At 51.6% G+C, this 19,358-nt stretch overlaps 3 protein-coding genes across 6 annotated transcripts; 2 read left to right on the top strand and 1 right to left on the bottom strand.

Moving 5' to 3' along the window:
• The first annotated feature begins 3,726 nt into the window (after positions 1 to 3,726).
• On the top strand, positions 3,727 to 5,370 carry CLDN7 (claudin 7). Its single transcript, NM_001185018.1, has 4 exons — positions 3,727 to 3,949; positions 4,751 to 4,915; positions 5,037 to 5,121; positions 5,208 to 5,370. Exons 1-4 carry the CDS (start codon positions 3,727 to 3,729, stop codon positions 5,368 to 5,370), a joined length of 636 nt encoding a protein of 211 aa, NP_001171947.1.
• A 315-nt stretch (positions 5,371 to 5,685) lies between these two features.
• On the bottom strand, positions 5,686 to 11,756 carry ELP5 (elongator acetyltransferase complex subunit 5). 4 transcript variants are annotated; one of them, XM_012185627.3, is made up of 8 exons: positions 11,385 to 11,456; positions 11,168 to 11,228; positions 11,003 to 11,083; positions 8,717 to 8,937; positions 7,449 to 7,630; positions 6,942 to 7,037; positions 6,698 to 6,798; positions 5,686 to 6,066 (listed from the first exon to the last, which is right to left on the bottom strand). In XM_012185627.3, the coding sequence occupies exons 1-8, from the start codon at positions 11,428 to 11,430 to the stop codon at positions 5,952 to 5,954; spliced, it is 903 nt and encodes a 300-aa protein (XP_012041017.2). In that variant the 5' UTR covers positions 11,431 to 11,456; the 3' UTR covers positions 5,686 to 5,951. The 4 variants fall into 4 exon arrangements, with proteins under 4 accessions (XP_012041017.2, XP_042112532.1, XP_012041018.1 ...); XM_042256598.1 differs by lacking the exon at positions 11,385 to 11,456 and adding an exon at positions 11,545 to 11,756 and having other exon boundaries at positions 11,003 to 11,228; XM_012185628.5 differs by lacking the exon at positions 11,385 to 11,456 and adding an exon at positions 11,661 to 11,756 and having other exon boundaries at positions 11,003 to 11,228.
• A 225-nt stretch (positions 11,757 to 11,981) lies between these two features.
• CTDNEP1 (CTD nuclear envelope phosphatase 1) lies at positions 11,982 to 19,115 on the top strand. The gene is made up of 8 exons (XM_004012642.6): positions 11,982 to 12,770; positions 15,554 to 15,620; positions 15,714 to 15,832; positions 16,044 to 16,115; positions 16,537 to 16,653; positions 17,567 to 17,678; positions 18,091 to 18,175; positions 18,468 to 19,115. Exons 1-8 carry the CDS (start codon positions 12,669 to 12,671, stop codon positions 18,526 to 18,528), a joined length of 735 nt encoding a protein of 244 aa, XP_004012691.1. The 5' UTR covers positions 11,982 to 12,668; the 3' UTR covers positions 18,529 to 19,115.
• The last annotated feature ends 243 nt before the right edge of the window (positions 19,116 to 19,358 follow it).

The raw sequence follows: 19,358 nt of genomic DNA, 5'->3' as shown, positions 1-19,358 counted from the left end.
CCACAGTAGTGAAAGCCTGGAGTCCAAATCACTAGGCTTCTAGGGAACTCCCCCTTTTCTCTCTTTTTAGCAAAATCCCAACCCTGGCTAATTCCAACTCTCCATCTACTTTCTCCTCATACCCGGCTCTTTACTTAAAGGATTCTAGAGCAAGAAATTCACAGTGATGGTGACTGGTGATACTTTAAATCAGTGGTTCTAGTCTGGGACCAGTTTTGCTCATCTCATCACTGGGACATCTGGCAATCTCTGGAGACAATGATTTCTTTTTTTTTTTTTTAATTTATTTTATTGAAGCATAGTTGATTTACAATGTTGTATTAATTTCTGCTGTACAGCAGTGATTTTATATATATATATATATATATATTCTTTTCCATTATGGTTTATGACAGGATATTGAATATGGTTTCCTGTGCTATCCAGTAGGACCTTGTTTATTCTGGAGACATTTTTGATTGTCACACTGGGGTGTGGGAAAGGATACTGGCATCAAATCAGTGGAAGTCCAGGGTGCTGTTAAATATCCTATAATGCACAGAACCATCCCATAACCAAGACTTATCTGGCCCCAAATACAATAGTGCTGAGGTGGAGCAATCCTGCTCTAAGTTAATACAAGTCTCAAAGAGACAATAGAAACAGGGCTGTAGCACTTGTTGTTCCCTATGCCTATAATGTGGTTCTTCCTGGGTGGCTCATTATTTAACAGTCCCTTCCTAGGTAGGTCTCCCTGACCTTACTCTGGAATGGACCCAACCTCATCACATTGCCCTATTTTATTGCTTTGAAAACATGCACCATTTTATGTCTTTATTGCCTGCTTCCTCCTTCTAGAATCTAAGTTACCTGAATGAAGCATCGTCTTTTTCTTTTTTGACGGCACAGAATGCCATGCAGAACTTCCTCGACCAGGGATTGAACCTGTGCCCCCTGCACTGGAAGCACTGAATCTTAACCACTGGCCCACCAGGAAGTCTGCAGTGTCCTCTTGTTTACAGCTGTAGCCCCAGTGTCAAGCATGGTGCTTGGTACATTATACAGGGTCTCGGAAAATATTTGTCAAATCAGTATATGAAAATCATGTTAATTTGCAATTTAGCCATTTATTTATCAGCTATTTATTGGGGATAAAATCCAGACACATCTCTTGGAACTTATAGTATAGTGGGGAGACTGACGTTGAGTAAATAATCACACAAAGTGAATAGCTTCCAGTCATGATAAGAACGTTGAATGTACAGTACAGGTAGCAGTGAGAACATTCAGCAAGGTGACCTGACTCAGTCTGGGGCGAGGTGCTCAGGCCAGGCCTCCCAGGAGAAGTCATATTTGAGCTGATAGCTAAGGATGAGTTGGTTAGCTGGGTAGAAGGAAGGTTGGGTGGGGGTAGATGAGAAGAGCACCCAGGCATAGAGAACAGAGAGCAGAGGCACTCTGGTGGGAAGGAACACTGTATAGTTCAGGAAGTGTGGCTGACGCATGGAGTCTCATAAACCATAGTGTAACATTTATTTGCAAATCCAGTGGAGCATTAGGAGCCAAAGAATGCCATTGGAAGTTTTAAGGATTTTAAACAGGAAGTGATAAGATAAAAAGTTTAAAAAACAAACTTGTTTCTGGAAAATAGATTTTAGAAGGACAAGCAGGGAAGCAGAGAGAGATTGGTTTGGAGGCGGTTGCAGTGTCCAGGCAAGAGGTGATGGTGGCTTGGCCTGAGATGGTCTCACTGAGCTTGGAGAGGAGCTGGATATATTTAACTAACAAGAAACATGAAAAAAAAAAAGAACAAGAAACGTGGATTTTCAGAGCTGGAAATCACCTTAAAAAATAAAAAACTCACCATTAATCAAAGGTAGAAAAATTGAATAATAAAGAGTTCCTTAAAGTCTGCATTTTACAGAAAAACAGGTTAATTAGGACTATGAAGGGCCCATTAATATTTTTATTGAATGAAAGAAAGACGGAGAAATGTTTGAGGAGGAGCAAAGATGGGAAATATGAGAGACTTGAGGTTAAAAAATTAAGTGAAAGAGACAGAGTAAGAAAGGAATGTGAGCCCGAGAGTTGTCAGGTTGGAGAAGGAAAGATTGGAAGGAAACTGGACCTTGAGGGAGCAGGGATGCGCTCTAGGGTAGATGCAAAGAAAGGCTACTGGGTGATGCTGGGCTCCAAGGGGGCTGGAGATGGGGCACAAAGGTAGACTAAAAGATGAGGAGTAAAATAGGAAGAGGAAAGGACAGGAAGGGGAGATGATAACAGAGGAGGGAGGAATGGGTAAGTGGCGGATGCTTGGTGGGATGGGGCAGAACTCAGGGAGCATGACAGAAGAAACCTGAGGGTGAGGTGGGGGTCTGAGGACTGAATCAAAGGCCACATTAGAGCCAGATGTTCTGGAGGACGGCACGGTGAAAGGGCGGGAGAGGGCACACAGACAGGCAGGTCCAGGCTCCGGAAGAGGGTGAGAAACTAGCGCAGGGCTGGGGGAGGAAGAAGAGGGAAAGGTGGAGGACCGGCTGGAAAAACTCCAGGGGAAGAGAATGGTGGGTGTGGCCAAGACTCTGACCCAGGCCTTACCCTGCTCCCTCCCTTCGCTGGATTCTGGCTTCAGTGGTTTCTTCCTTCTGCGGAAAGGACACTTGAGGCGGGACGAGACTGTGACTGCGGGGCGGGGGGGTGCCAAGGGCCCCGCCATTAAGTCATGTCCAGCAGAGATCGGAATAGGGGGCGGAGGAGACGGGTGCTGGGGCACCGCTTCTGGAAGCCAGGTGTCTGGTGCAGGCGACTGCGGTGAGGGGCGGTTGGGCGCTAGGCGGTGGCTCTGGCGGTGGAGACTCTAATTAGACGGCTGAAGTGGACAGTCCTGAGGGGTCCCCGGAAGGTGGGGTCGGCGAGGAAAGGAGACTGAAGAGAAAAACAGTAGAACCGAGGGTGGGGGCGAAAGTAGGGCGGGATAAAGAGCGAGTAGAAGCCGAGAGTCCCTGCGGGGGGAAGGCGGAGCCAGGGCTAGCCTGGGGCATCTCTCCCGCTCAGGCTCCGCCGCGTTCCTGGCGCACCTGTCCGGGAGCGGGGAAGGGATGTCCTTGCGCCCGAGGGACCTCCAGTCCGAGGGGCTTCCTCAGAACTCGGGACTCCCGAGAAGACTCCACCTCCCCCCTCCAGCGGGCCGAGCCCAGTAAGTGAAGGGGCGTGACGCTGGTGCTCAGGTTTCTTCCTCCACACCTGAGCCAGGAGGGGTGGGGGCAAGGACTTCCGGCTCAGGTGAGTGTCCCTTCGGTGACGTCAGGTCACCCTCGGCCGCCCCTCGATCACTCCCTGTCTCGCGCCCCCGACGCCCTACTTATACTCAGGTGCGCAGCACCTGTCCGCCCGCACCTGCCCGCTCACCGCTGAGCGACCTTTAGTTGGCACAGCAGCCTCGGGCCGACAGCCCAGGATACTCTGGGGACTTCCAGCACCCGGAGGCCGCGCCCGTACGGCCCCTCCACCTTTTGTTTCGGAAGAGTCGCCGAGCGCCCGAGGGAGCCGCCAGGCCTTCGCGGATCGCTTTTGTCGGTCACCAGTCCTGTTCCCCTCTGCCTTGAGACTCTCGCCTCGCCGGAGGGGTCGGTTTGTTTACTCCGGAGACCAGATTTGCAAGCAGTCGACCAACAACTTCTTTTTTGCCTCTTTGGGTGACTTAAAAACTCGCCCGCCAGGCGCCCCTCGTCTATTCTGAGGGCGGAAATGGCCAATTCGGGCCTGCAGCTGCTGGGCTTTTCCATGGCTCTGGTGGGCTGGGTGGGCCTGGTGGCATGCACCGCCATCCCGCAGTGGCAGATGAGCTCGTACGCTGGCGACAATATCATCACCGCCCAGGCCATGTACAAGGGGCTGTGGATGGACTGCGTCACGCAGAGCACCGGCATGATGAGCTGCAAAATGTACGACTCGGTGCTCTCCCTGCCGGGTAAGACAGCGGGACCGACGGGGCGGATGCTCCAGAGCCGGGGTCGCGGGGTGGGTGAGGGGCCGGGCTCGAGGCCCCACGGCCCGACGCGCTGGGTTGCGCGGTAGCGCGGCTGGAGAGGAGGAAGCGGTAGGGCTGAGGTCCTGGGACTGCACGTGCGCGGGTCCGGCTGAGCCCCTTTTCGCCCGCGGACGCGCCTCGTCTCCCGGCCGAGCGGCCAGCGGACCAAGCCGCTCCCAGTAAGCTGAGTCCTGGGGCGCGGCCTTCCCCTCCCCCTACCCCGAGGAGGCCAAGGTCTTCGCCATCTCCCGCCCTTTTCTCGGACAAAAGGCGGCGCGGGCTGGAGGCCGCGGGGTTGGGCTGGGGGCCGCTGGGTCGAACCAAGGGCCGAGGAGCCTCGCCTCCTGTTTGCCCCCTGGGCCGCCGCCTGCGGCTTCTAATCTTATCGGCCGATTAGCCGAAGCCACAAACCGTGGCCTCGATAGTGGGGTCAGAGCTGAGACGAGAGCCAGGACTGCGGGCGGCCCCGGGGCTGCAGCCACCGCTACCGGGGCTCAGGTCACCACCTCTGTTTTCCTTCGACGTCCACTTTCACCCTTCCCCCTCCGCGGGGGCAGTTTCATCGAAACCCAGGCGCCCCGGGCGGATCCTAGAGCCGAGAGGGCGGGGCAGAGCGGGAAGGCCACGGAGTCTTGAGGGGGCGGGACCCGCCGGCTCCGACCTGGGACTCGGGGTCTGAATCGGTCCGAGGGTCGCCCCGTCATTTCCAGCAAGGATGGCATCCTTACCCCTTTTCCGCAGCGGCCTTGCAGGCCACTCGAGCCCTAATGGTGGTTTCCCTGGTGCTGGGCTTCCTGGCCACATTCGTGGCCACGATGGGCATGAAGTGTACAAACTGTGGGGGAGACGACAAAGTGAAGAAGGCCCGGATAGCCATGACGGGAGGCATCATTTTCATCTTGGCAGGTGAGCCACAGGTCCAAGGTGGGGACAAGGACTCTGTTAACCATCCTGAAGGGGTAAGTGTGGACACAGTGCGGGTTTGGGGGGGTGGCTCACAGTACCTGAATCCCCATTTTTTCCCCAGGTCTTGCTGCCTTGATAGCTTGCTCCTGGTACGGCCATCAGATTGTCTCAGATTTCTATAACCCGTTGGTCCCCATGAATGTTAAGTAAGTATGAGAGCCCTATCTCCTAAGGGGTCTGGGGTTGGGAGAGGCAGGCCAGGGTTCATGACCGCAATCCCTTCTCTCCACAGGTATGAATTTGGTCCTGCCATCTTCATTGGCTGGGCAGGGTCTGCTCTGATCATCCTGGGAGGTGCGCTGCTCTCTTGCTCCTGTCCTGGGAGTGAGAGCAAAGCTGGATACCGTGCACCTCGCTCCTACCCTAAGCCCAACTCTGCCAAGGAGTATGTGTGAGCTGGGACGCCCCTGCCCCAACCTGGCAGCCTACAGGTGCCTCCTTATGAAAGGACCTGGGGCAGAGAGCTCAGCCTGTGGGCAGGGTGCCAAGCAAAAGCCTTCAGTCACTCTAGCCCAGCACACCATGTACAGTTTCCTGGGGGGTTGGGTGGGGGGGACAAAAAAGGGAGGGTGTGCTTTTTGTACAGTAATAAAAATGTTTTGGAAAGTAGGCTTTTTTTCCATCCCCTTCAGGGCATCTGCTTCCCTCATCCACTCCCAGCCTCCAGTCCTGTCCACTTTCGACTTTTGCTTAAATAGCAACCAAAGAACTTTTTCTTTTAATACAAAATAAAATATTTTATTAGGGTTGGGTGGAGGTGGTGTTCCTATCCTGTCACTTTCTCTTATGCCTCCAGCCCACTTCTCACTGGAAGCTGCTCCCTGGCTCATGGGTCACAGGGCAGGGCCTCCATAGAAACAGGAAACAAAGATGGAGCAGAGACAGGCTAAGGCCAATACACACATTGAAGGATGGTTACAGGCCCGTAGTCTTCCTCTTCCCCTCCTACTGCAGTGTAGTCAAATCTCCTAGACAATCAAACATCTAGGTCATCGTCTGGGTCTTCTTGATCCAGGTCATCATAAGCATCTGGCTCATAGAAGATGTGGCTGGTAGCCTGGCCCAGCCCAGGGCGCAGTAGAGCCTGCTGTCTGAGGAGAGATAAGGGGAGAATTGGTGCTGGGGAGGGTGGGTAATGGGTCACATCTGGACACCCTCTTTCTGCGTAACAGTCACTCCCTCTCTGGCTTCCATGTCTTCTTGGGCTAAATCCCTTTGTCTGACCTTGTGTAGCACCAACTGGTATAGGGATGGGTACTCTTAGACAGCTCTTGCAACACCCTAAGTTCTTAGCAGCTTGAGGGCAAGAATACTGTGTAGTCTTGCTTCACCCGCCCACATGCTGGGCACAGAACAAGTGTCTACTAAGCCCTTATTAACCTGTCTCTGGCATACCATCTAGCTTCCTACCCTCCCAGTGCTGCTACCTGGAGATAGGGCCACTTCCCTGGGGTCTGGTCCCGCTCAGCCCAGGCCCAGATTACTTTGGGGACATTAGTGAGCTGGGACCCAAAGCGCTAATGGAGAGAAAAGAGACATTGAGGCCCTTTGACACTGCTGGGGTTTGGGTGGGTAAAGAGCCACTCCCCAGACTTGACTCTGGAGGTGGACTTCAGCCCCTATAAAGTTGAAAAAGTTAATCAACAACCTGCTGTCGCCCCACCTCTTAGGCCCAATGCTGGGCTCAACTCAGGGACTTGGGCACTGAGGCCCCAACCTTACTTTTCCGAGCTGAACTGGAAGGGCAGAGTCAGGCTATCTTTGGCTTCTCTCTCCTTCTTGGACAGATGAAGGTTAAAAGTCAAATGAGTAGTGGGGTCCACCTGCAGGTACAGAAGAAGCTGCTGGTCTGCACCATCCCTGGAATCCCTGACCCCACGCCCCCAATGTCTGCAGTTTTTATCCCCCTCTCCTTTTTCCAGACCCCAAATCCCATCCCCTTGTTCCCGCCCTGGCTCTTAGGTACCGAGGGAGTATGAGGATCTGAGCGGGGCTGGGATTCCAGTGGCGGCTCCGCTTGGAGCTCCAAGCTGAAGTCAGGAAGGATGGAGAACCACTGAGTCTGGGGAGAAGTAAGAAGAGGGTTAAGAAGGATTTTTCTATCTTACTGAGCAAACCAGAGAACCAGGAACTGCCACTCCAGCTCTTAGCCACTGATCTGACTGGCTTCTTCCGGCTCATGCGTTCCACCTCTTAGCCCCTCAAACCTCTCCATGGGGACAACTTTTGGCTTTTTCTCCTTTTCCATTTCCTGGAAGGCAGTGTCTTTTGTTGGTTCAGCTTACAGTATGTGAGCTTTCCAGGCTACAAAATGGGGATAATAAAACAATCTACCTCACAAGGCATCTCACAAAGGAGATAAAATGGGGGAACTGCTACGATGAGGGCCCAGGGACGTGCTCCATCACATCATCTGTTTTACTGCTCTCCCTCTCTGTCTGACCTCAACCTCCAGTCCCCTGCTTCTCCTGACCTGGTGGGTGGGGCGCTGTCTCGGCCTCCGACAGAGGATCTGAGCCGATGCCTGGCCCATCATACCACTCAGGGTCACCTCGGTCTGAGCAAGGCTGCTCAATGCTCCCAAAGGGCCTGGGCCGTGAAGCTCTTCATGCAGCAGGCCCAGCACACGCACCTGCTCACCTGGGGGGGTGTCACCTGTAGAGGGACAAGAAATGTGGTGCACAAAGGGCAGTAGGGAGCATTCCAGGGATGCTTGGGATCAAACAGTGAAGAGGAAAAAAAAGGCCCACATCAGAGGCCCACATCTTCTCAGAACTCTGCCCAGATCCTGACTGACCTCAGTCAGTTTCACCACCCTGCTCTGACTTCTTTCAGGCCTCACCTTAATACACATTCTTATTCCAGTGTACATCGAATCAAGGCACTGCTCTGACCTCAATCCTCAGGAGTGCCCCAAGGCCTCCAGGAAGGAACTCACACTTTCAGTGTTTGTTCTCCACTTGCTTTCAGCCTCATCTCTTGTACACAGAACTACCTGCTGTGTCTGGAACTTGCCAAAAATCCCAGTTGGTGCCTTAGATGCCCTCCCATCTTCCCTCCTTTTTTAGCTGCATTTAGTGTAAGACACTACACTAAAGATTTGCATTTTTAGGTTGAACTGTATGAAACTGCTAACATCTGACCATATCTGACCTATAAAGACAACAGTTCCAAGTGGTTCATCCTAATACTGTAAACTCCATTCTCCCTCGACTTTTACAGAGGAAACTGAAGCACTGTCAGACCAAACACCTGTGTACCGAGCTGGGTATCTGACTCTAAAGCCCATCTTAGGACCCACTGTACTTTAGGGCTAGTCCCAGAGCTATCAGCTGGACAAATTGGCCTGACTGACCCTTCACTCTTCAAGACATTCCTTAAGGTACTCTGTACATGTTCCTTTATCATCACAGTCCTTATCAGGCTATCCAGTAAATTGCTTGTTTACTGGTCTGTACCCTTAACGGGACTTTGAGCTCCTGGAAGGCAAGGACCCAACACTGTATGTATATATTTAACATTTGTTGAATGAATGAACGAGAGGAAAAAAAACCCACAAACTTGGAAAATAAAAAAAGAGTGATTGATAGCATTATGATGCAATCAAGAAATAGAATAAAGATTAAAGTGTTGGAAGAAAGCCCAACTGGAGATCCCTGATATATTTCTTGTTAGGGTGGAGAGGGGCACATGGTTGGTAGGGGGAATGTATGAAGGGAAGAAACAAATGAGGAGCCTCACCAGGGCAGGAGTCCTGACGGCTCAGCGCATGCAGGGTCTGGCAGAGTGTGGGGCAGGGAAGGTGATGCAGCAACCAGCTGAGGGAATCAAGAGCAATGGTGGCAGGGCCAGAAACTGTCCTCTTGTCCAGGGCCCTCAAGGCTTCCAGGGGCCCTCCAGGAAGGGCTTTCCCAGGTTTTGACCAGCTGAGAGGGTCTCTAAAGAGATCATGGTAAACCAGCCTATAAAGGGAAAATAAAAGGCATGATTATACTGCTCCCCTGCCCCCGCCATCTCCAACTTTGGCTTCTGATCTTTGTGGTTCGGTTTCCTTGATTTTCACTAATATTTTAAATATCAGTGAAAAGCTGATTTTAAAAAACTTTAAAATAGAATATAGTGATTGACAGCACAGACTTTGGTGTCAAACAGCCCTGAGCTCCAAGCTTGGTTCTACTTGCCCAAGGTCACCTGATACATTACTTCATCTAAGACTCAGTTTCTTCACTTATAAAACAGGAATACCAACCTTCTGACATTTAGTACAGTGCTTGACAAGTAGTAAACACTTGATAAATGTTAACTGTCATCATTATCAAATATTTCCTGAGTGGTGCCTAAAATATATCCTTCTCTGAATGGTTAAAGAGGAAGGCGAGGACCTGAGACATGGTTCCTGCCTGTAAAACAGCTTAGAGAACGTCAAGAAGCAAGTCCTGTCATACTAACTACAGATAGAATAACAATTCAGGAAAAGAAACTGGCATGGACTGGAAATCCTGGGAAAGCTTCACAGTGGCAGAACTTGTTCCCAGATACCTCCTTTGTATCTCCTGCTTCTCTTGTGAGTGTCATCTTTACAGCATCATGTCTACTCTAACAATGGATACAAAATTTGGGCAGATGTAAACTACCATTATCCAGCTAACTATGCAGACCAGGAAACAATTTTTCTTAACCATCCAACATAGGTTCAGGGACCTCCTGATCCGGGTGCTTTCCTCTGCCCCATATCAGTCTGTAAGTCCTCGAAGGTGTACCTGCTAACGTCCTTTTACATTTGTCCCAAACTCTCCACCCTGCCTTAAGCCAGGCCTGTCTCCTTTTACCATTATTCTCTGAGATTTCATTGGAATACGAATCCTGTCTACTTCAATCACTGCTCTAATCTAGCACAGTCCCTGGTTCACAACTAGCTCTTAACCAGCACTTCTACATCTGAGAGAATCTGCATTTTTGCAAAACCCTTCCCACTTGGTCTCCCTAAGTCCAGGCTCCCCGCCCCCCTCCCCCTGGGGCCCAACCCATTCTCCCCAGTGTGGAGTCTTTCTAACAGGTATGATGTTATCACTCTCCTTTCAAATTTTCCTTTTCATGCTCTGTAAGACTTTTCACTATTATCAGATACTGCTCTTTGGCTGACCTCAGGAAGCTCCTGCATCTCCCACGAACAGGTATGGCTTCCATGTTGTTGTTTAGTCACTAAATGGTGTCCGACTCCTTTGTTGACTCCATGGACTGTAGCCCACCATGCTCCTCTGTCCACGGGATCTCCAGGCAAGAATACTAGAGTGGGCTGCCATTTCCTTCTCCAGGGGATCTTCCTGACTGAGGGATTGGACCCACAGCTTCTGCCGCATCTCCTGGACAGTAGGCAGAGTCTTTGCCTCTGAGCCACCAGGGAAGCCAGATGGCTTCCGTATCTCCCCAATTATGCATAAATTGTTCCTTCTGTTTGTAGGACAAATACCTATGTAGCCTGCAGTTGGTGCTGACATACGTTGATCACTAGACTGATTCACTCAAAAGGCAGAACATGTTTATTCTTATTCTCCAGGGCAGTCTCTAATGCTAGCCTGTACTGTCGGCCTTTTATTACTCAATTCATCTTCTGTAGTCCCTGTTTTGGATTCTCCAGATAACTACTCTTCATCATTCCACTTACTAATTCCTACCTCCGTTGAAGACCCATTTCCATTCAATGAATTGTCGACTAGGCTTTAAGCTTCTCTGGTGGTTCAGATGGTAAAGAACTGGCTGGAAAGCAGGAGACCTGGGTTCAATCCCTGGGTGGGGAAGATCCTCTGGATAAGTGAATGGCAACCCACTCCAGCATTCTTGCCTCCGGGAAATCTCATGGACAGAGGAGCCCGGGCTACAGTCCACGGGGTCGCAAAGGGTCGGACACGACTGGCAACTGACACTTCCACACTACTACATATCAGGTTTTTTCCCTGTTGCTGGAAGGGAAATTCCTCAGCAACATTAGTCCCAAATCCAATTAAATTTCTTCCAATTTGTACTTACCGGCTGTTGATATTGGAGTCAAAACCTTCACGAAACTCTTCTTCGCTCACTTCACAGCCCAGGACGTGGACTTGCTCACCACTGAGGCAGAGATGAGGGGGACTGTCAGAATGGGACTCAGGCTCCCTCATCGGACGGAACGGCGAGACGCTGCGGGATACTCACCGCAACGCAGATTTCTTGACAAGCGCCTTCAGGAGACTACGCCCCTCCCACTCCACGGAGTCTGGAAAGAGCGAATAACAAACAGCCTGAGAATACTGAGGTTTTCGCATTCACCGAGTGGTCGAGACCTCCACCCCTGGCTTGTGACCTATGGCCCCTCCTCTCCACTTCCGCCCCTTGCGCCCTGTTCCGAAGCGCCTGTGCCTTCGACCCTCACCCCGAAGCAGCATCAGGCCACCAACAGCCAACAGCGACTCCAACATCCCCAAAACGCGTCCCGTCCCTTTTCGGACGCCCTCTGATGGCGTCACTGTCCACTACCCCGCCCCCTCCACAAAAAGGGGCGGGGCATCCACGACCCCTCCCACCACTAAGACCTGGTATAGTCTGGAGAGGTGATTAGGTTCACTATCCCAGGAAGGCTCACGGGGAATAGCGCCTCCTGAGTGCTGGTACACACACGTAGGGACGACGTCCCTCTCTACACTTTTACCGTGACCGGGGCGGAAAGGGCCGTTGGGGCAGTTGTCCGTGGGAGGGGGAGGTGGCCGCGCGAGCCCTTCCGACGGTCTGAGCCTCGGGGACAAGTGACGTCACTCCGCTCAGCCCATGCAATTCAAGGTGGGCCTGCTTTGCTCCAGGCCCCGCCCCCGCGCACGCGCAATATTGTAGCCTGGTTCGGGACACGCCCCACTTTCCTTATCCCCACCCCCATAGACTGAGTAGGGGGAACTTTAGTCCAGGTGAAGCGAATACACGTCACCACCGGAAGTAGTGTCAGAGGGGAAGAGGAGGGGGGAAGAAAGGAGGAGGGAGTCCTTTGGGCGGTAAAATGGCGCCCGTCAGAGTGGGAAATCCAGCTGCAGAGGCTGCAGCCCCGCTCCCCAGCGGTTGAGGCGCCCCTGACCTCGGGGAGGGGGAGGCCGCTCTGGTCCAGCCATCCGCGTCCTTCGGCTCCCCCTCCCCTTCTTCCTGGGTCCTTGGCTCACCCGGCCCGTTCGCCACCGCCTCCGCGGCCCTTCGCGCGCCGCTGCCCCCGCCCGCCCCTTTCCCGCGGGCAGCCCCCTAGCGCGCCTGCGCAGCGGGCCACCCTCCGCTTCCCCCCTTCCCCTCCCCCTTCCTTCTCCCTCCCTCCCTTCTCCCTAACCCCCTCCCCCACAGCCCCCTCCCCCAATTCTCCATCCCCTTCTCTCCTGGTCTCGGAGGACCCCACTGTAGCCCGACCTGCCTCGGCCCGCAACCTCGGCGAAGCCGTCGGTGCCACTCCCCGCCCATGTGGGCCCCCGCGGGCTGCCCACGCCTGTCCCCCAGCTCCCCGTTCCGCTGGGCTTTCCCCTCGTCGTGGGTGGCTTTGTGAGCCGCCCGCTCCGTGCCCCTCTCTGCAGCCTCTTCTGCCACTCGGGGCCCCCGTTCCCCCTCCCGGTGGCGGGGGGCTGCCCCCGGGGGGCTGGCGGAGCTGGGCCGCGGGGGCCCCGGGGCCGGCGGTGCCGGGGTCATCGGGATGATGCGGACGCAGTGTCTGCTGGGGCTGCGCACGTTCGTGGCCTTCGCCGCCAAGCTCTGGAGCTTCTTCATTTACCTTTTGCGGAGGCAGATCCGCACGGTGAGCCTTGGGTGGGCGCTGGTGGTGGTGGGGACCTCTGTCAGCTGTGCTCAAGGGTTTTCGGAAAGTGTCGGGCCTCTGTTTGGGCCTAGGAACCGAGTCTTGGCGGCAGCTTCTACCGCTAGAGAATTAGAGCACCCGTAGCTGGGCAAGAGGTGGGATGGGAAAAAGGAAGACCCTTGCGGTAGAACCGAGATGGTGGAGGGGGGCTACACGGTAAAAGGATTTGGCAATTCTTGGGGGCCAGGGTGGTGGGTGGGGCGCTCTTTAAGAAAGCTGAAGTTGTTGCTAAAGAAACCGATAGGCGGGGAACACCTGTTTGATGGCAGCAGATCCATCGATGTGGGTTAGTCAAAGACCCTCCCATTATTTGGAATCTCCATGTGTGTTTGGTCTTAAGACAAGGAATATACTGGCTCCTGTGCCAAGGGTGGGGGTGGGTGGGAGGGCGTATGTGACAAGAATGGGAACTTAGGAAAAGCCCTGGGTGTGCAGGAGAAGCTCCTGCGGTTCAGATTAAGGGAACTCTTCCCAAAAGGTCCTGAAAACCCAGTTCATAGTGTGAGTGTGAATATTTAGGCTTATCAAGACTCTGGGATTGAAAAACGCATAAAAATGCGTTTATGATGGTCATCTTTAGTTGCAGAAGGGAGCGCATTAAAGTTTGAGTGTCCTCATCATAAGACGGTGCTTGTCAGTTGTAAAGACTTCAATCTGAGGGCATGCTTGTTTTCCCAGGAGACCCCGGCGTTGTGAGGGATACTGTGGGGAGTGTATCTCTGGGTTCCCTCCTCCATAGCTTTTCTCCAAGGTCAAATCTCCTTAGGCTAACATAACTTAATAAGTATGATGTGTGTTCTCACCCCCATGGGGGAGAATACACTGAAGGAGGCTGGGGAGGACTCAGGGAGTTGGGGTGTTGAGAATCTCCAGTCTGTACTCTGGCATAACTCAATAAAACTGGAAGAAATAAAATGTGGTACGGGCTGCCTAGGTCAAATTTCCAGACAGCCCTGCCTGAGTGGTAGTGGTAGAATGGGCCTGGCCTTGGCTTCAGTGTCTCCTTTATCAGTCTACTTTCACTTTTCGATTTAGGGTGAGGATTGTTTCTGGGTGGTCATGGTTGTAGGCAGGGCTATTTCCCCAAGACAGGGTCAGGAACGAAGAAGAATCTGAGGTCAGAGATGCTGAGATGCATGTGTGGTAGCTCCTGGGGTTTTCCTTCCATGTTAGGTGCTGTTCTCTCTTCCTGGCCTTGCAGAGAATATCCCCCTTGCTTTCCTTTCTTTTAGGGGAGAAAATAGCAGCTGTTTTCTGGGTGCAGAGGTGTGCACCGACCCAGCTAGAGACAGGTTCCTTGACCCCAAAGCCTTTTGTCTTCCTTCCTTCCAGTCTGGTTTCTCCCCCCGCCCCCTTTCTGGCAGATGCTTAGAGCATTCCCTACATGCCCAGCATGTGCAACCCGAGATAGCAGGACAGGACACCCGAGCTGTTGCGGCTCCCATCGGCAGCCCTGCAAGAAAAGAAGGGCAGATGTCTTGGGGTTAGGGGGAGAGGGCCCTTTGGTTTGCAAGTGGGGAGCAGCCTGGTTCTAATGAGGCTTGGAGCCTAGGGATGGACTGTGCTTAGAAGAAAAGGGCAGAGGAGGGAATCACCAAGCTCTGCATGCGAGAGACCTGAGTGTTGGAAACAGGAGCCTCTAGAGAGATGGAGAAGCTGGAAGGCCAGGCTGGTGACATCCTTGTCCCTTCCTCACCTCCCACTCACAGCCCTTCACTCTGGCCTTCTCGGTGCTCTATCAGTCGGCCTGGTGAGTGGGGCTTTCCGGTATTCTCTGCCTTGCCCTGGGTACCAGGATAAGGAGGCTGTTCAGAGGGCTGAGGTTCTCTGCAGCTTGTGACTTGGCTAGTAGAGACAGAAATGGACAGGTGGCTGGTTAAAATAGACCTGGTGGCCCCCAGCCAGAGGAACTTAGCTGACCTGACAACCCCTGGATTCCCTCATCCTCTCTTCCCCTTAGTGACCCAAGGACCTCCCCTCCTGATACCTACCCTCTGTCCACTAAGGATTCTGAGGTGCTCAGCTCCCAACACAAGGTGATGGGAGTTGTCACAAAGAATTCTTGAGGTGGAGGTAGGCAGGGGCATGCATTTCCACGTAGCAGGATAATATCGTGGGTAACAGGACAGGTTCTTGGGTGGGACTGCAAGGGTACAATCGTGGCTCCATCATTTCATTGATTCTAGTGTTGAGTAACCACCCTTGCAATAGTGTTCTAGGAATACAGCCATGATCAAGACAAAATCCATGCTTTCATGGTCTTCATTCTTACTGGAGGGGCAAACCACTAATTCCTAGCTGTGTGGTCTTAGGTTATTTAACTTCTCTCAGCCTTGGTTTCTTTATCCTTAAAACATGGGTAATATTGTTGTTATAATTATTATTAGGGTTGTTTTGAGGATTACATAAATAACCCTAAATTATACCATGCCCAATTTATAGGGGCTTCCCTTGTGGCTCAGCTGGTAAAGAATCCGCCTGCAACACAGGAGACCTGGGTTTGATCCCTGGGTTGGGAAGATACCCTGGAGAAGGGAAAGGCTATCCACTCTAGTATTCTGGCCTAGAGAATTTCATGGACTATACCGATGGGGTCGCAAAGAGTTGGATACAACTGAGTGACTTTCACTTCAATTTTTAGTAAATGTTCAACATGTGCTTCCTATTGTTAGTAGGGAAGATTTCCTTGTCCAGGGTTTAACCTTCTCTCTTGCTATTCCTAGGTAATTCAGTACCAAACTGTTCGATATGACATCCTTCCCTTATCTCCTGTGTCCCGGAATCGGCTAAGTGAGTATGCTGGCTGGGAGGAACCCTAGGTGAGGTCGGGTTCCAGGTCTTGGCTGGAGGTAGGTTGGTGTTACCCCTTCCCCTGTGGTTCAGGCCAGGTGAAAAGGAAGATCCTGGTGCTGGATCTGGATGAGACACTTATTCACTCCCATCATGATGGGGTCCTGAGGCCCACAGTCCGGCCTGGAACGCCTCCTGACTTCATTCTCAAGGTGTGTGGGAGTAGGAAGTGATGGAATAACTTGTGTCTGTAATTCTGCTCAGATTCTTTCCCAATCCCAGAGTACCTCGTCCCTGGCCTCGTCCTTGGGCCATGGGGGCAGCCTGAAAAAGGGGAGCAAGCAGTGGGAGGGTAGGGGGTGTCCTTGAGGCCTGGGTGGAGGTGCTTAGGAGTTCTCCCAGCCCTGCTGTGTTCCTCCGCAGGTGGTAATAGACAAACATCCCGTCCGGTTTTTTGTACATAAGAGGCCCCATGTGGATTTCTTCTTGGAAGTGGTGAGTTTGCAGACGCTGAAGGCAGTTCTGGGATGAAGGAATGGTTTTAGGGCTCTGGGAATGTAGAGGATTTGGAGGAATTAAGGGATCAAGAGAAATGGGCAGGGGCAGTTTTGGAGAGGGGAGGTTGTTGGATGATCAGAGAAGGGCTTTCCATAGTTAGAGTTCATTTATTATGCTGATGCAGTTCTATTTTTGCATGGCCTTTCTGCTACCTTGTTCTTGCATCTGTGAATCTTAAGGGGGTATGATGCCTAAAACTTGGAGTCTTAAGGACAGTTTCAAAATTTTGTGTCCTCAGAGACATGCAGTGTTGCTGAAAAGCCTGAAGGTCTTCACTGGAGTCTTAGTAAAAGGGAACTGTATGTCCAAATGAACAATCACCTCTTCTGACAGCTTCCTCTTGTCTAATCTATTTCAGGTGAGCCAGTGGTACGAGTTGGTGGTGTTCACAGCAAGCATGGAGATTTATGGCTCTGCTGTGGCAGATAAACTGGATAATAGCAGAAGCATTCTCAAGAGGAGATACTACAGACAGGTAAGGGACTAGAATCTAAGCCTAAGAATGAGGCTGGGGAGGCAGGCCATCAGGGAGGGGCTTCAGTTTGAGGCAACTGCCCAGGAATGGGACCTTCCTTTTTTTTTTTTTTTTTTTTTTTTAGTTTTAATTTTGGTTCAATATATATATATATTTTTAATTTTAAAATCTTTAATTCTTACTTGCATTCCCAAACATGAACCCCCCTCCCACCTCCCTCCCCATAACATCTTTCTGGGTCATCCCCATGCACCAGCCCGAAGCATGCTGCATCCTGCGTCAGACATAGACTGGCGATTCAATTCACATGATAGTATACATGTTAGAATGTCATTCTCCCAAATCATCCCACCCTCTCCCTCTCCCTCTGAGTCCAAAAGTCCGTTATACACATCTGTGTCTCTTTCCCTGTCTTGCATACAGGGTCGTCATTGCCATCTTCCTAAATTCCATATATATGTGTTAGTATACTGTATTGGTGTTTTTCTTTCTGGCTTACTTCACTCTGTATAATCGGCTCCAGTTTCATCCATCTCATCAGAACTGATTCAAATGAATTCTTTTTAACGGCTGAGTAATACTCCATTGTGTATATGTACCACAGCTTTCTTATCCATTCATCTGCTGATGGACATCTAGGTTGTTTCCATGTCCTGGCTATTATAAACAGTGCTGCGATGAACATTGGGGTACATGTGTCTCTTTCAATTCTGGTTTCCTCGGTGTGTATGCCCAGCAGTGGGATTGCTGGGTCATAAGGTAGTTCTGGAATGGGACCTTCTAAGGGTGTGTGTGTGGGTACTACATAATCCCCTTTTGTGGGAACTGGCTGCCTGTGGGCATTGTTGGGATTGGGGGAGCAATCACAGAGGGCGGAGTCTCCTTTTGATGCCCAGCCCACCCTGCCTTCCAGCACTGCACTTTGGAATTGGGCAGCTACATCAAGGACCTCTCTGTGGTCCACAGTGACCTCTCCAGCATTGTGATCCTGGATAACTCGCCAGGGGCTTACAGGAGCCATCCAGGTAAGGGAGAAGGCAGTGAGTCTGGCAGGACTAGAAAGTGGTTCTAAGGAGGTATTTTGAATGCATGGGGCTGGGATTCCCTGGTTTACAGTAGGTCAGGATGCAAGCTGTTTTTTTCATATGAGAGTGTTCCCTGCCTCCCCCCCAATATGTTTCATAAATCAGATTTTTCATATAAAATTTGCTTTAGGTAAGACACAAGGCACAAGTTTGACTAGAAGCCTTACCCTAGTATGAGATATGGTGATTAAAATTTAATTTCGTTTTGGAAAATAAATACAGAAGGTTTTACTTAGGTCATTGAGTTTGGGAGGGAGGTTATGTATTTTAAAGTAACCGCCCCCAAATAAAAGGGAAAACACCCTTTCTCTCTTGAACCCTTTATTCTCATGTGCCTTTTCACCCACCCTAGACAATGCCATCCCCATCAAATCCTGGTTCAGTGATCCCAGTGATACCGCCCTTCTCAACCTGCTTCCAATGCTGGATGCCCTCAGGTAAGGGAAGCTAGACACTTAGATTTCTGAGAAGAAGAGTGGTAGGGGATCCCAAGAAGGAATAAAAGTTTGTCCTGTTTTACTTCCTTATCTCTTTTCCCTAAGAATATAATTTTTGAACCTAGGTCTAAACTCCTCACCTTTAGCCATTGGGTTTTGGGCAAACTGAACCTCAGCCTCATGAGAAAATGGTGGTTCTTTCTGTCCCACGTCTTCAGTGAGGCTGCTTTACATTAGTGTGAGGAGGCTGTCCCCATGAGGACTCTACCAATGCAAGTTATTGTCGTCCCAGGTTCACCGCTGATGTTCGTTCTGTGCTGAGCCGAAACCTTCACCAACATAGGCTCTGGTGACAGCTGCTCCCCCTCCACCTGAGTTGGGGTGGGGGGGAAGGGGAGGGTGAGCCCTCGGGATGCCGTCTGATGCCCTGTCCAACGGTGAGGACTGTCTGGGCAGGGTCTGCCCCTCCCACCCCTCTCTGCCCTGGGAGCCTTGCACTCCCTACGGAGTCTGGATGGACACAAGGGCCAGATTCTGAAGCAGCCTCACTCTAACTTCGTGTTCGCACTCCTGGAAACCCCAGACTGGGACATAAGCGGAGACCTAGGAGAGCCGCAACAGTGTCTGGTGGAGAGACACAACTGGCCAGAGTGAGACAGACATTCGGTAATCCGGGAGGCTCAAAAGAGAAGCCAAGCCAGCTTTGTTGTGATTTGATTTTTTAAAAACTCTTGTACAAAACTGATCTAATTCTTCACTCCAAGGGCTGGGCTGTGGGTGGGAAACTGGGATTTTGGGCCACTGGACTTCCCCCAAACTTGTCCCCTCCTTTACTTTCCCTCTATTTGCCCTTCCTCCTAGATTCCCTCAGATCTGTAACCAGCTTTCTCTTTTTTCCTTTCCTCTCTTTTAAACCATGCATTATAACTTTGAAACCAAAGCTGCCCTAGGTCCTTCTCTGGGGTTTGGGGAAACGAGGGAGGGGTTTTTGTTCATATCCACCCTGTTCACTAGGCAGAGAGAGAAGAGCCTGCTGTAGACCCTAAGTGTAGGGGGAAGGATAGTGTTGGCTTTCCCTGGCAGGAAGGGTCTTAGTGACAGGATGGGCACCCTGGTGGGGAGTGAAGAGACAGCTGTGTGTCCTGAGAGAACCTGAGCTTCAGTGCAGTAGGACGAAGTATTA

This window comes from Ovis aries, chromosome 11 (assembly GCF_016772045.2).
Source record: "Ovis aries strain OAR_USU_Benz2616 breed Rambouillet chromosome 11, ARS-UI_Ramb_v3.0, whole genome shotgun sequence".
Lineage (NCBI taxonomy): Eukaryota > Metazoa > Chordata > Mammalia > Artiodactyla > Bovidae > Ovis > Ovis aries.
This window is presented reverse-complemented; position numbering and strand designations above follow the sequence as displayed.